The following is a 16,695-nucleotide window of genomic DNA, read 5'->3' as shown; positions in this document are numbered from 1 at the left end:
GCTTCAAGCTTTCAAACTGCCAAGTCTCATACAGAGTTAGTTCTGGCATTTCTAAGGTCGCATGGATGGAAAGTGAACGAAAAGTTCTCTTTTTCCTCTCACAAGAGTTCCATTCTTGGGGACTCTTATAGATTCTGTAGAAATGAAGATTTACCTGACAGAGGACAGGTTAACAAAGCTTCAAAATGCATGCCGTGTCCTTCATTCCATTCAACACCCGTCAGTAGCTCAATGCATGGAGGTGATCGGCTTAATGGTAGCGGCAATGGACATAGTACCTTTTGCACGCCTACACCTCAGACCTCTGCAATTATGCATGCTAAGTCAGTGGAATGGGGATTACTCAGATTTGTCCCCTACTCTGAATCTGAATCAAGAGACCAGAAATTCTCTTCTATGGTGGCTTCATCGGCCACACCTGTCCAGGGGGATGCCATTCAGCAGGCCAGACTGGACAATTGTAACAACAGACGCCAGCCTACTAGGTTGGGGCGCTGTCTGGAATTCTCTGAAGGCTCAGGGACTATGGAATCAGGAGGAGAGTCTCCTTCCAATAAACATTCTGGAATTGAGGGCAGTTCTCAATGCCCTTCTAGCTTGGCCCCAATTAACAACTCGGGGGTTCATCAGGTTTCAGTCGGACAACATCACGACTGTAGCTTACATCAACCATCAGGGAGGGACAAGAAGCTCCCTAGCAATGGTGGAAGTATCAAAGATAATTCGCTGGGCAGAGTCTCACTCTTGCCACCTGTCAGCAATCCACATCCCGGGAGTGGAGAACTGGGAGGCGGATTTCTTGAGTCGCCAGACTTTTCATCCGGGGGAGTGGGAACTTCATCCGGAGGTCTTTGCCCAAATACTTCGACGTTGGGGCAAACCAGAGATAGATCTCATGGCGTCTCGCCAGAACGCCAAACTTCCTCTCTACGGGTCCAGATCCAGGGATCCGGGAGCGGTTCTGATAGATGCTTTGACAGCACCTTGGAACTTCGGGATGGCTTATGTGTTTCCACCCTTCCCGCTGCTTCCTCGATTGATTGCCAAAATCAAACAGGAGAGAGCATCAGTGATTCTAATAGCGCCTGCATGGCCACGCAGGACTTGGTATGCAGATCTAGTGGACATGTCATCCTGTCCGCCTTGGTCTCTACCTCTAAGACAGGACCTTCTGATACAGGGTCCATTCAAACATCAAAATCTAACTTCTCTGAAGCTGACTGCTTGGAAATTGAACGCTTGATTTTATCAAAACGTGGTTTTTCTGAGTCGGTTATTGATACCCTGATACAGGCTAGGAAGCCTGTTACCAGAAGGATTTACCATAAAATATGGCGTAAATACCTATACTGGTGCGAATCCAAAGGTTACTCCTGGAGTAAGGTTAGGATCGCTAGGATATTGTCCTTTCTACAAGAAGGTTTAGAAAAGGGTTTATCAGCTAGTTCATTAAAGGGACAGATTTCAGCTCTGTCCATCTTGTTACACAGGCGTCTGTCAGAAAATCCAGACGTCCAGGCCTTTTGTCAGGCTTTAGCTAGGATCAAGCCTGTGTTTAAAGCTGTTGCTCCGCCATGGAGTTTAAACTTAGTTCTTAACGTTTTACAGGGTGTTCCGTTTGAACCCCTTCATTCCATTGATATAAAATTGTTATCTTGGAAAGTTCTGTTTTTAATGGCTATTTCCTCGGCTCGAAGAGTCTCTGAGTTATCAGCCTTACATTGTGATTCTCCTTATCTGATTTTTCACTCAGACAAGGTAGTTCTGCGTACTAAACCTGGGTTCTTACCTAAGGTAGTCACTAACAGGAATATCAATCAAGAGATTGTTGTTCCATCCTTGTGTCCAAATCCTTCTTCAAAGAAGGAACGTCTTCTACACAATCTGGATGTAGTTCGTGCCCTCAAGTTCTACTTGCAGGCAACTAAAGATTTTCGCCAAACTTCTTTCCTGTTTGTCGTTTATTCTGGACAGAGGAGAGGTCAAAAAGCTTCTGCTACCTCTCTCTCTTTTTGGCTTCGTAGCATAATACGTTTAGCCTATGAGACTGCTGGACAGCAGCCTCCTGAAAGAATTACAGCTCACTCCACTAGAGCTGTGGCTTCCACTTGGGCCTTTAAGAATGAGGCCTCTGTTGAACAGATTTGCAAGGCTGCAACTTGGTCTTCGCTTCATACTTTTTCCAAATTTTACAAATTTGACACTTTTGCTTCTTCGGAGGCTATTTTTGGGAGAAAGGTTCTTCAGGCAGTGGTTCCTTCTGTATAATGAGCCTGCCTATCCCTCCCGTCATCCGTGTACTTTTGCTTTGGTATTGGTATCCCAGAAGTAATGATGACCCGTGGACTGATCACACATAACAGAAGAAAACATAATTTATGCTTACCTGATAAATTCCTTTCTTCTGTTGTGTGATCAGTCCACGGCCCGCCCTGTTTTAAGGCAGGTAAATATCTTTTAAATTATACTCCAGTCACCACTTCACCCTTGGTTACTCCTTTCTCGTTGATTCTTGGTCGAATGACTGGGACTGACGTAGAGGGGAGGAGCTATATGCAGCTCTGCTGGGTGAATCCTCTTGCATTTCCTGTTGGGGAGGAGTTATATCCCAGAAGTAATGATGACCCGTGGACTGATCACACAACAGAAGAAAGGAATTTATCAGGTAAGCATAAATTATGTTTTTTTGTAACTTCAGTCACCTCTGCACCTTTTAGCTTTTCCTTTCTCTTCCTAAACCTTCGGTCGAATGACTGGGGGTGGAGGGAAGGGAGGAGCTATATATATACAGCTCTGCTGTGGTGCTCTTTGCCACTTCCTGTTAGCAGGAGGTTAATATCCCACAAGTAAGGAGGAAATCCGTGGACTCGTCGTATGGTAGAAGAAATTAATTTATCAGGTAAGCATAAATTTACTTTTTTTTCACTCTTTTTTTTTTCTGTTCCTAGGAAGGGGTAGAAAGCTTCTGCTTTTTCTTTGGCCTTTTGGTTGAAACTTTTGATTCACATGGCTTACTTGGAGGCAGGCCAGCCTCCACTGCAGCGCAGTGCTGCTCATTCTACTAGTTCAGTTGCCACTTCTTTCAAGAATGAAGCTTCAGTTGATCAGATTTGCAAGGCTACTTGGTCTTCTTCGCATTCTACCATTTTGATGTTTTTGCTTCTTCTGAAGTAGCCTTTGGTACAAAGGTTCTTCAGGTGGCTGTCTCAGTAAGATTTTTTGCCTGTTTAATATACATATATATTTATTGGGGTTGTGGATTTAATTTCTCAGTGAAAAAATATGTTTTTTTAAATCCCTCTCTTTATGTTATTACTCGTGTACTCCACAGCTTGGGTATTGGTTACCATTAGTAATGGATTGTGGACTCTCACCACCTGTATGAAAGAAAACATAATGTATGATTACTTGATAAATTAATTTCTTTCATGGTGGTGAGAGTCCACGAGAGACCCCACCCTTATGTTTTTTTCGGGTTAGTTTTTTCTTCAGCGCATCTTTTTTCCCTGCTCCTTTTATTGCTCTTATTCCTACCTCACTATGCTTGGCTATACTGAGGTATATGTGAGGTGGGAAAGGTTTTAAGGGCTCTGGGGTTTGGGAATCTGCCTTCTCCTAGTGGTAGAGAAGAGTAATTGCCAGGAGTAATGGATTGTGGACTATCACCACCATGAAAGAAATGTATTTATCGGGTAAGCATACATTTATGTTTTTCTTATTGGTTGAGGAATGAGAGACACCTTCTCTATGTTAAAAATGGAAAGTGTTTTGTATTCTCCAGACTTTGATTTTTCAACCTTCAGAAGGGGACCAGAAAGTAGCATCACCCAGTGTCAATAAATACTGATATCTGTTTTCCTGTTTTCCCCTCTAGATGCGGTGACTGTAAAGCGGTCTTCCATAGACCTTGTGCTCTTCAGGGACTTGAGTGTCCTCGATGCGTGAGACGGAAAAAATACCATAATCAATTTAATATATGAATTATGATGAGAGTTGCAAATTCTTTTTTTTTTTTTTTTTTGAACCAACGAAATTTTTGGAAGACTAGGGAATTAACTTGCTTCTACAGTGACGTTGAAGAGACAGTATCCCAAAATGGAAGCCCTGCCAACCGTGTCTGTAATATTCATAGACAAAAAGCCTGTAATGGAAGCATTTGTCCATTAAAACCTTAAACTGATTTTGATGCTTTGCTCACCATTTGACAGATATGGATGCAACACAGCAAAACATCAATCTCTTATTAACAGTAAAAAAACAAAAACCTTAGAAATATGTATATTTTATACATACTGTGCACTTATTTACACTACTTCAGAAGCATTAAACCTGTCATGGAAAGACTGTTAAAATAAATATGTACAAAACTAATCTTTTGTACTGTCAGAAACAAAAAGTACTTGGTCATAAAAGATGTGCTGTATGCAGAATGTTTTGTGGATTTGTTACATAGTGTAAGCCTGCACTTGTATCACATGATCCACTTCATTATTGGGGACAATGTGTTGCACAAATGTGCTTAAGACTGCAAACGGAGTACCAGTATGAACATCTTACATTTCAAATATACTTTCTCCTCTATGGAGGCTTATGCTGCTAAACTGCAACTGGAATAATTGGGGTAATAAATGCTGCAGGTAATGGCACAGAAGTTAGTCCTAACTTACCTATTCATGAAGGTGCTCTGACTAGCATTATCCTGCTATAATTCACATTTTGTACAACTTTATAAATAATTGTTCTTTTGCTTTTTCAGTCTTCCTTTAAGTAAACAAATTCTTGCCAAGAAATTACTGACCATACTAATCCATTCATCAAGTATTTTGTTTTTTTTGTTCTTGTTATAGATTCAGAAGTTAAGGCTGCCTGAAATAATTTTTTAAATAATTTTATTGAGATTTACTAGCTGAAAATGGATTTGTAAATACAATAATCATTTCCGGTTTGTGAAGTTGCGAATTACTTTTCCATTACTATATCTGTATGTAAGTGTAGCCATGTGCCTTTTCACTAACTTACTATAGAAATCAGAAAGGTTATATTGTATAATCCTGAGCCAGGCTCACTTTATATATAGAAATTGTTCCAACAAACTTTCCAGTCCACGCGTTTTGCAAAAACTAAGTTGTCATTTTGATCATTAGATCATTGTATAATCATGCATTTTTTTGTATGCAGAGACTAGACTGTGAATAAGTCCATTAATGTGTTTTACCAGTCCCTCCAAGGAGAAATCAAAGGAAACTTCTCAGCAGACCACCATCCAATCACTATTTGAGAAGTGGTCTAGATGCACATTGTTATTGACATGGCCCAGTCTATAGTGTAATAAACCTACATATGTCACCAACCATTAACCTCTCCTGCCCACCATATAAACAGAGACTTGATAGACCAATGGATAGTCACTTCAGCTTTTCAGTTTCTCCTTTTTGCTAAAGATATAGTACAATAAATGTAACACTTTGGTCTGCTTGTCTATCCAACCCGATCTATTATTAGAGTCTTGACTTTATGTAGTCAGTCTAAAACAGTTCAACCAATTTAACGATTGCTACAGCTTTATGACCGTCAGACCCTTGCATACACAGTGATTTGATGGACTTTATACTTGTGCATTTTGTTATCGTTCAGATTTTTTTTAATGAATTAACAATCTTTTCATTGAGATAATTAAAGTGCCATTCATTATTTAGTTGTGATCAAAGACTCTGAATACCAAAAAATGCACATGTATAATAGACATTACCTTTGATCTATACTTCCCAAACTGTTTTCATAGAACCCCTATGGTGCATGAAAAAGTACCATAAAAAGTTTCTCTCTTTTTAAACTAATATATAAGGGCAAGCACAGCATAATTTACATTTATTTATAGTTTATCAGTTTTTAGTGTTGTGTAGGAAATATATAGTTCTAAAGAGTTGACATATAGATATTTGTTATTATTGTGACGTAGGCATTTAAGGATCCTTCCAAGATGATATGGATTCCGTTTGAGTTATTTTATGGGGTTTTGCACTTCCTTCAGTAAATTTAATTTGAAGTCAGCCATGGACTTCGTCACTCAATTAGTTTGGGGAACACTGTCATAAATATTGTAGTTTTCCATATATTTCTAGTACGGCCTTGGACTGAAAGTGGCCATTATTTTTCTGGTTTTGTTAGATTTCAAATTTTCCAAGGTATCTATCACAATGATTACTGTAGGAGAGAAATAAACCTTTCCTATAACATGTGTGCCAAACTCAATTAGCCTGATTCTTATTGAAGACAAAGGTTTTACTGTATGGAGGAAATATATGTTTCAATCTAATCTTTAAAAATGTTAAATGTTTATCAGGAATAACTGCTTAATCTTTTGTTCATAAATTATTGATTAAATAAAGAGTCAGTTTAACTGTTGTGTCAGAAAAATGTTTGTATTACAGGAGTGTTATTTTTACCAGTAAAATAATTTACTTACTCTGGGCACATAGAAACATAGAAACATAGATATTGACGGCAGATAAGAGCCATAGGCCCAGCAAGTCTGCCCGACCTTACCTAACAGTATAAACTTATCTAGTTCGTAGGATAGCCCTATGCTTGTCCCATGCATTTTTAAAGTCCCCCACAGTGTTTGTTGCTACTACCTCTTGAGGAAGTTTATTCCATAAATCAATCACTCTTTCTGTAAAGAAGTGCTTCCTCAAATTACTTCTGAATCTACTACCCTTTAGCTTGAGCTCATGACCCCTTGTTCTTGAATTTTCCATTTTATGTAAAATACCCACAGCCTCAGTTACATAATATATAGAGTCTACTCTTGTTGTTGAAGAGTGTTTATTGTCCCACCCACTTGACACTTGACAAAAAGAACATGATTTACTTCTTAATATGAGGAGAGTCCATGGCTTCATTCCTTACTTGCGGGATTACAGAACCTGGCCACCAGGAGGAGGCAAAGACACCCCAGCCAAAGGCTTAAATACCTCCCCAACTTCCCTCATCCCCCAGTCATTCTTTGCCTTTCGTCACAGGAGGTTGGCAAAGAAGTGTCAGAAGATTTCAGAGTAGTTCCTTATGGAGGGTAGTGCCCTTCGCGATGGGACTGGAGTTTTAAGTAGTCTTGTCAGCCTCTCAGTGAGAGCATTGAAGAAATTTAGAGTCTGGAGATACAGAGAGAGTCTTTCTGCGAATCCATCCAGACTCATATTAACAGCTCCTTAAGCAATCAGCATTGAAGCGTTTCGCTGCCTGCTTTTCTTCACTCAAGTTTGTCAGAAGCACTGCTACAATCTGCCAAACTTGAAGGACCGTGTCACTGTTCCATGGCATAGATTCTGGTAAGATTGTTTCATTATTTTACACACATGTATAACGATAGAAGACAGGGTCACAGTGGGACTCTTATCTTTATGGAATCAAGGGTTAATATCTCCTGAGCGGCATTTAACATAATCATATTTGTTATGTGATTTTGACTGCTTATGTGTAAGAACGTTTGGGCTCTTAGGCTGAGACAGAACGTACAGGTTATTTTCTTTTGGGGAGCTGCACAGTTTTCTTTATATTAAGATGGCGCTCTTTTTCCTTAGCAGGGCCAAGTCCTGCATGAGCACCATGTGACAGGGAGTGGTCACGTTTTCCCCCCGCTTCCGATTCCTGACTAGGTGTCTGCGGAGAGGAGCATCTTCTCTGTCTGTGTCATAGGAGTTGGTGAGTGCCCCAGCCATTGGGGGTATAATGTGCCAGTCATTTTTTCCTTCTCTATAATTTGATATAGACGAGTTATGGAGGATTCTGTTATTTCTTTTTAATGACACGATGAGTCCACGGATCATCATTAATTACTGTTGGGAATATCACTCCTGCCCAGCAGGGGGCGGCAAAGAGCACCACAGCAAAGCTGTTAAATATCACATCCCTTCCCTCCCACTCCAGTCATTCTCTTTGCCTACGTTAGAGCAAGGAAGTGGTAAAGTTAGGTGTTAGTAAAAGATTCTTCAATCAAGAGTTGATTATTTTTTAAGTAGTGCAAGATTGTGCTGCTTTGTTCTAGGGTGTAGCCGTAGTCCAATGGCAACTTGTGGGACATAATTCTCACTGCGCCTCCCATGTAATTTATGCTGCCCTAATCCTGATAGCCTAAGTATGATTACTCAGGCTTTATCTTTTCTCCACAGGGCTATGTGAGGGAGAGGACCTCTCAAACCTGCTGAGCTGCCTTGCTGTCTGGCAGATTTACAAGTTAAGTGCTGACTTTTTATTCTGGGTCTGGGAAAATAATAAAAGGATCCAGAGGAAGTGGACCACTTTATTTTCCTGGGACATAGAGCTTCCTATATACCAAAGGAGGGGATTTATAGACAGCACCTTTTAAGCAGGCACTGGGGCTGAGGAGACAGGCTCATTAGAGGTGGTTCACTGTTCACAGGGCTAAGCAGTGGTCTAGAAACTGCAGACTCTGTTTACTTCCAGGCTTTGCAGATAATATCTCCCGGTGACTTAACTTTAACCCCTTAATGACCACAGCACTGTTCCATTTTCTGTACGCTTGGGACCAAGGCTATTTTTACATGTTTGTGTTTAGCTGTAATTTTCCTCTTACTCATTTACTGTACCCACACATATTATATACCGTTTTTCTCGCCATTAAATGGACTTTCTAAAGATACCATTATTTTCATCATATCTTATAATTTATTATAAAAAATATATAAAATATGAGGAAAAAATTGAAAAAAACACACTTTTTCTAACTTTGACCCCCAAAATTTGTTACACATCTAAAACCACCAAAAAAACACCCATGCTAAATAGTTTCTAAATTTTGTCCTGAGTTTAGAAATACCCAATGTTTAAATGTTCTTTGCTTTTTTTGTAAGTTATAGGGCAAGTACAATACAAGTAGCCCTTTGCTATTACCAAACCACTTTTTTTTCAAAATTAACGCTAGTTACATTGGGACACTGATATCTTTCAGGAATCCCTGAATATCACTTGACATGTATATATATTTTTTTAGAAGACATCCCAAAGTATTGATCTAGGCCCATTTTGGTATATTTCATGCCACCATTTCACCGCCAAATGAGATCAAATAAAAAAAATTGTTCACTTTTTCACAATTTTTTTCACAAACTTTAGGTTTCTCACTGAAATTATTTGCAAACAACTTGTGCAATTATGGCACAAATGGTTGTAAAAGCTTCTCTGGGATCCCCCTTGTTCAGAAATAGCAGACATATATGGCTTTGGCATTGCTTTTTGGTAATTAGAAGGCCACTAAATGCCACTGTGCACCACACGTGTATTATGCCCAGCAGTGGAGGGGTTAATTAGGGAGCATGTAGGGTTAATTTTAGCTTTAGTTTAGTGTAGTAGACAACCCCAAGTATTGCAAATGTAGCCTAAATCACTAAAGGGATTGAGACTGGAGATATGCACTTGTGTAGCACTTCTATTACCCCTAAATTATGGGATAACAGACTATATAAATTAGACCAATGAGTCGAATTAAAATAAAACATAACTTTTATTAATACAAAGATTAAATAAAATCACTGTGTGAGTGTGTGCAATTTAAAAACACATAGAAACTCGTATAGAGAATTATTATGGTTTATATGAAGCCTTATTATATAAGGGCATAAGTAATGGGCATCTACATATGTGGTGTAGGTATTGTAGTTATTTATTGCTGGTAGTCCGGTCGACAGTGAGCGGGTTGTAATGTTACTCTTTAAATTGAATAGTACAGGTTAATGTGCCTGATCACAAAGAGGTGGCACAGGTATTAAGTATTCTGACTACTGCCGTGGTGAATGTACATATAAGCAGAGATCATTTTTGCAATAATAATTTTCTCGCGATAATACTTGTATATATATATATAATAAATTTCACTGCTAGTACTTAATATAAAAATTGGCATGGATTGGTTACATTCATTATTTTTACCAAAAGGTTTTTCTATGATGATCGCCAATTTTATATATGAAGAAAGGGCAGAGTCAATATTCTGTGAATGTAGTAGATGTTAGTAAACACGCTTATATACTGTGCTGTATCGGCACTTCTTGGTCATTTTTTTACTTGATGTTGGATTTTAATAAAATTATTCACATCTTACACTTTATGTTGGTGCTGTTGTGAAATATAACTGAAATTGTATCAGCTTTATTATGAATGGAAGTATGTTATGTATTTAGTGAACACTCCAATTCAAGTTTCAATTACTGAGTCTGGGATAATTTATAATACAGCTCAGGTTTGAGTTCCCAAAACGTTAAGGGATTAATAAAAGAAGTGCTATATACCCAGACTGACTGTAAAGCTACCAAGAGTCTTGTTGTGGCAGAAATCTATTCTTGTACAAAGAAAAAGAGAGATGTGTGTATGCGCTAAACAGCTATGGGGATGATGAATAATCTATAAATATATATTAGTATATTTAGAGATATGAATTATGAAGGTATATATTATAAAAACACTTTGTGTGGCATAAAAATATAGTGTAGGTGTTACAGAGTCAGCCTGTGCGACTGGTTTAAATCTAATATCCAAGCAACTAAAATGAATCAAATATCAAAGCAGTATGTATATCAAAATAAAATTTATTTATCTTAATTAAAATAACAATGAAATATTGTCTACTTATACTGTGATATTATGACCGGTCATATATAGTAACAAACTCTATGCTAAAACATAAAAAATAAGCTAAAAATAGCTGACTGTTTGTGCAGCTCAGTCTAAAATCATATTGGGATAGTAGCCCTATATGAAAGAGTAAATCCACCTATGGAATCTTGGCTTCTATAACAGTGAAAGTTCCGTTTGGGATTTACTCTTTCATTGTTATTTTAATTAAGATAAATAAATTTTATTTTGATATACATACTGCTTTGATATTTGATTCATTTTAGTTGCTTGGATATTAGATTTAAACCAGTCGCACAGGTTGACTCTGTAACACCTACACTATATTTTTATGCCACACAAAGTGTTTTTATAATATATACCTTCATAATTCATATCTCTAAATATACTAATATATATTTATAGATTATTCATCATCCCCATAGCTGTTTAGCGCATACACACATCTCTCTTTTTCTTTGTACCAGTTCTTGCATTATCTGCTTTATGGGAGCAGATTAGTGTGTATTGCAAGGGGCAGATTTGCGCACCATATACCCACCACTTTTTTAAGAAATCTATTCTTGTATTCAAGAAGTGCTGAATTAATATAATCAACGTATAAAGCACAAAATGATCTATACTAGAGAGTCTAATGTTATTTCTGCTTTATTATTTATAACAACCACTCCACATTAGTAACTAAAATTCACTGTGATTATCTATACAGCAATTATATTTTTTGTTCTTAATCACAGGGTTAATAAATTATATTTATAAGAGTGTTTATTGATATTAAAGTTTTCCCACCATCGAAGGGTTAATCAACTGTGTGTTAGATTCCGCTCTACAACTGGGCTGCTTGTGACACTGCAGAGGGCCTTATTTTGGCATAGAACGGTTTAACAGTTGAAATAAGATGTCTATCTTATCCGCATACAGGTGTCACTAAACAAACAATACTTGTAGATGTTTTTATGTTTGACTCGATTATCAAAACATATTGGAACCTAAAATAAATGGTGCCCATAAATAAGACCAGGTATTACTACTGGGACGAGTTAATATGCCATTAAAACTACAAACAGGGTATTTTTACACAATACCCTCCCTAACATGTTTCGCCGATATAATCTCGGCTTTCTCAAAGGTGACGCGCGCCGGTGTCTAAGGGTATTTATGTGGGTTGATTCAAGCCGATTGGTCTATTTCCACCAATCAGAGGACTTCGAAATTGAGGTGTGTCATGCATGTAACTGACATCACCAAATGGGGCAGCTTATTTTGGCCAATCGTTATTCAGTTACAGACGGGGTGTGTCGTTTCTATACCTGTAAACATCGGGTTGGGTGGCTCTTATATCTCTTATTAGTAGGGCTCAAAGATAATGTGACAGTTGATGTAACTATTCCTGTATCATCGCGATCTAATAAGAATCATTAAGTAACGATCAGATCTTTAGCCTGCAGACTGTGAATTTCTACTTGCTACAACCATGATATATAAACTTGGCACTGAGATTAACATTGAAATAATACTTAAAGTATTGATCTAGTCCCATCTTGGTATATTTCGTAATGCTGAAACATGTAAGACTGGTGTTGCACTAGCCTCAAGAAACTTTGATGTTTATTTTTATTATTTTCCAATAAAAGTTATATTTTAACTTTTACACTGGCTGACTCGCTTACAAGTTTTTTCTTGGTATATTTCATGCCACCATTTCACCGCCAAATGCGATCAAATAAAAAAAAAGTTCACTTTTTCCAAATTTTAGGTTTCTCACTGAAATTATTTACAAACAGCTTGTGCAATTATGGCACAAATGGTTGTAAAAGCTTCTCTGGGATCCCCTTTGTTCAGAAATAGCAGACATATATGACTTTGGCATTGCTTTTAGGTAATTAGAAGGCCGCTAAATGCCGCTGCGCATCACATGTGTATTACGTCTAGCAGTGAAGGGGTTAATTAGGTAGCTTGTAGGGAGCTTGCAGGGTTAATTTTAGCTTTAGAGATCAGCCTCTCACCTGACACATTAGACCCCCTGATCCCTCCCAAACAGTGCTCTTCCCTCCCCCACCCCAACATTGTCCCCGCCATCTTAAGTACTGGCAGAAAGTCTTCCAGTACTAAAATAAAAGGTATCTTTTAATTTTTTAAATATTTTTTTAGCATATTTACATATGCTGATGTGTAGGATACCCCCTTAGCCCCCAACCTCCCTGATCCCCCCCCAAACAGCTCTCTAACCCTCCCCCTCTACCTTACTTGGAGTCTTCTTGGGTACTGGCAGCTGTCTGCCAGTACCCAGTTTACCAAAAAAAAATGCTTTTTTTTCTCTCTTTTTTTCTGTATTGTAGCTTTCCCCCCCAAAGAACAACCCCCTCCACCTCCCAGATTTCTTAGATGTTTTTTTTAAATTAAATTAAACCCCACTTTTTTAAAAAAAAAATTCTGTAGTGTAGCTGTTCCCACCGGCTTCCACCCCGTGCACGAGCAAGTCCGTACGCGCCCCCGGCGATCCCGCCCATGATCCCGCCCCCTCTACATCACATGGCCCATCGATGGCTGGTTTCGTTAGTGGGTGGGAGGCGGGTGGGCGGCCATCGATGGGCCATGTGATGTAGAGGGGGCGGGATCATGGGCGGGATCGCCGGGGGCGCGTACGGACGCACGCGTGCACGGTGCAGAGAGGGCCACAGAGTGTCTCTCTCTGCATCGTATGGCCAAGGAGGGTTATTGCAGGATGCCTCGATATCGAGGCATCACTGCAATAACCGGAAAGCAGCTGGAAGTGATCAAGATCGCTTCCACCGCTTTCCAAGACCAAGGATGTATGCCATACGTCCCCGGTCGTTAAGTGTATTTTTTTGAGGACGTACGACATACGTCCTTGGTCGTTAAGGGGTTAAGCATTAAAATGGAGACCGGGAGATTGCCTATGGAAACACCCACGATGGATGGAGCTATGTGTGGCGCCATTTTGTGTTGCGCACCACGTCCTTTACACTTCCTAACACTTCCTGTTATCGGAAGCATCAGACAGTTTGATATAAATTGAGCCCTCAGTGTTTAAACATGCGTTGCGACCGGACAGCGCTACAGCTGAGTTCCGGTCCTTTTTCTGAGGGAATCTGTCTGGTGTCAGAAAGCAAAATGGGAACCTCAGCAGGGTTTAGCTGAGGGTTAGCAGGGTTCTACAGTATTTGTGTACCAATTTACCCTTTTTTCTGCACAAAAAATAAAAACTTGCGTTTTAAAATTTAAAGAGACAGTACCTTTTCTCTTGTAAGATGTATCGAGTCCACGGATTCATCCTTTACTTGTGGGATATTCTCCTTCCCAACAGGAAGTGGCAAAGAGAGCACACAGCAGAGCTGTCCATATAGCTCCCCCTCTAGCTCCACCCCCCAGTCATTCTCTTTGTCGGCTCTAAGCAATCGGAAGGGTAAAGTGAATGTGGTGTTAGAATTGTAGTTTTTATTTTCTACAAGCAAGAGTTTGTTATTTTAAATGGTACTGGTGTGTACTATTTACTCTCTAGCAGAAGGGAGATGAAGATTTCTGCAGGGAGGAAGATGATTTTAGCATTTTGTAACTAAAATCCACTGCTGTTCTCACACAGGACTGAGGAGTACAAGAGAACTTCAGTTGGGGGGAACGGTTTGCAGGTTAGGCTGCAATAAGGTATGTTCAGTCATTATTTCTAGAGAAGACTGTGATATCCCCATGAGGGAAGGGTAAGCTGTATTCAGAGACTAAGTATGGAATTTCAAGCTTACATAACAGGGCTAGTTTATGCTGGTTGACACTACTTCAGGGCAAATGGTTTTTATTGAAAATATCGTTTTTTGAGACACTTTGAAGGTTCCTTTGGGTTTCTTTCAGGGGTTGTTATCCACATGGCTATTACTAAAACACTTGGGAGTGTTTCTTTAGGCCTCACAAGCACCGGAGTGAGGTGGGAGGGGCCTAATTTCGCGCCTCAGGTGCGCAGTTATTTTGACTAGAAGTTCAGGCTGTTTCACATGGAGGGTCCTGCTGCAGTTTAAGGGCCTATTAGAAGCTTTTCCCCCACAAATCTGGTTCCTAAGGGCAGATAGGGCCACAGCAGAGCTGTGGCAAGGTGCTGAAGTTTCTTTAACCGTTTTTTTGGCTTACTGTTAGGTACATATTGTAAAAATTTCAAAAAGTTTGCTGCATTTTTTCACTGTTTTGCAAAATTGTGTGCCTTTTTTATCTCTTAAAGGCACAGTAACTTTTTTTTTTTCAAAGTGTGTTTTTACTTGATTAAAGTGATTTCCAAGCCTGTTTGTATTACTACTAGTTTGTTAAACATGTCTGACACCAATGAAAATCCTTGTTCAATGTGTTTAGAAGCCATGGTGGAACCCCCTCTCAGAATGTGTCCCACTTGTACTGATATGTCTATACATATTATTGCGCTTAAAAATGTGGCCCAAGATGATTCTCAGACAGAAGGTAACGAGGTTATCCCATCAACCTCTCCCCAAGTGTCACAACCAGTTATGCTCGCTCAAGCGACGCCTAGCACCTCTAGGGTGTCTAACTCTTTTACCTTGCAAGACTTGGCGGCAGTTAGGAATAATACCCTTTCAGTGTTCTTATCTAAACTGCCCGTGTTACCTGCAAAGCGTGATAGCTCTGTTTTAAGAACAGATAATGAGCATTCTGATGCTTTAGTAGCCGTATCTGATATACCCTCACAACACTCTGAAGTGGGGGCAAGGGAATTGCTGTCTGAGGGAGAAATTTCCGATTCAGGAAAGGTTTCTCCTCAGACAGATTCAGATACGTTGGCTTTTAAATTTAAACTAGAACACCTCCGCTTATTGCTCAGGGAGGTATTAGTTACTCTGGATGACTGCGACCCTATGGTGGTTCCAGAGAAATTGTGTAAAATGGACAAGTACCTAGAAATTCCTGTTTACACTGATGTGTTCCCGGTCCCAAAGAGGATTGCGGATATCGTTACTAGGGAGTGGGATAGACCAGGTATTCCCTTCGTTCCCCCTCCTGTTTTTTAGAAAATGTTCCCCATATCTAACCCCATGCGGGACTCGTGGCAGACGGTCCCTAAGGTGGAGGGGGCTGTTTCTTCACTTGCTAAACGCACAACTATACCAATTGAAGACAGTTGTGCTTTTAAAGACCCTATGGATAAAAAATTAGAGGGTTTACTTAAGAAAATTTTTGTTCAACAAGGTTTTCTTCACCAACCTATTGCGTGCATTGTTCCTGTAACCACTGCAGCTGCTTTCTGGTTCGAGGCGCTGGAAGATGTGCTCCAGACGGAGACCTCATATGAGGACATTATGGACACAATTAAGGCTCTTAAGCTGGCTAATTCTTTTATCACAGATGCCGCTTTCCAACTAGCTAAGTTAGCGACAAAGAATTCAAGTTTCGCCATTTTAGCGCGCAGGGTGCTATGGCTAAAGTCCTGGTCAGCCGATGTGTCGTCAAAATCCAAACTATTGAACATCCCTTTCAAAGGAAAGACCCTCTTTGGGCCTGAATTGAAAGAGATTATTTCAGAAATCACTGGGGGAAAAGGCCATGCTCTCCCCCAAGTCAAGTCCTTCAAGACAAAGAACAAACAAAATAATTTTCGTTCCTTTCGGAATTTCAGGAGCGGTCTCGCTTCATCCTCCCCTGCTGCAAAGCAAGAGGGTAATGCTTCACAACCCAGGGCAGCCTGGAAACCTTACCAGGTCTGGAACAAGGGTAAACAGGCCAAGAAGCCTGCAGCTGCCTCCAAGACAGCATGATGGGGTAGCCCCAGATCCGGGACCGGATCTAGTAGGGGGCAGACTCTCTCTCTTCGCTCAGGCCTGGGCAAGAGATGTACACGATCCCTCGGCCTTAGAGATTGTATCCCAGGGATATCTTCTAGAATTCAAGGACTCCCCTCCAAGGGGAACGTTCCACATTTCTAAAGGATGCGTATCTGCACATTCCTATCCACAAAGATCATCACCAGTTTCTCAGGTTCGCCTTTCTGGACAAGCATTACCAGTTTGTGGCTCTTCCTTTTGGGTTGGCCAC

The 16,695-nt window shown here is 39.8% G+C and overlaps 1 protein-coding gene across 1 annotated transcript in view; it reads left to right on the top strand.

Moving 5' to 3' along the window:
• PLEKHM1 (pleckstrin homology and RUN domain containing M1) overlaps positions 1–6,417 on the top strand; it is a 212,207-nt gene extending 205,790 nt beyond the window's left edge. The window contains exon 12 of the mRNA XM_053699611.1: positions 3,875–6,417. Coding sequence (XP_053555586.1) covers positions 3,875–3,980 — 106 coding nt within the window. The 3' untranslated portion in view covers positions 3,981–6,417. The remainder of the gene's footprint in view (positions 1–3,874) is intronic.
• Positions 6,418–16,695: the final 10,278 nt, after the last annotated feature.

The sequence above is a fragment of the Bombina bombina genome, chromosome 1 (assembly GCF_027579735.1).
Source record: "Bombina bombina isolate aBomBom1 chromosome 1, aBomBom1.pri, whole genome shotgun sequence".
NCBI lineage: Eukaryota > Metazoa > Chordata > Amphibia > Anura > Bombinatoridae > Bombina > Bombina bombina.
Note: the sequence above shows the minus strand (reverse complement) of the source record. Positions and strands in the feature narration are given on the sequence as shown.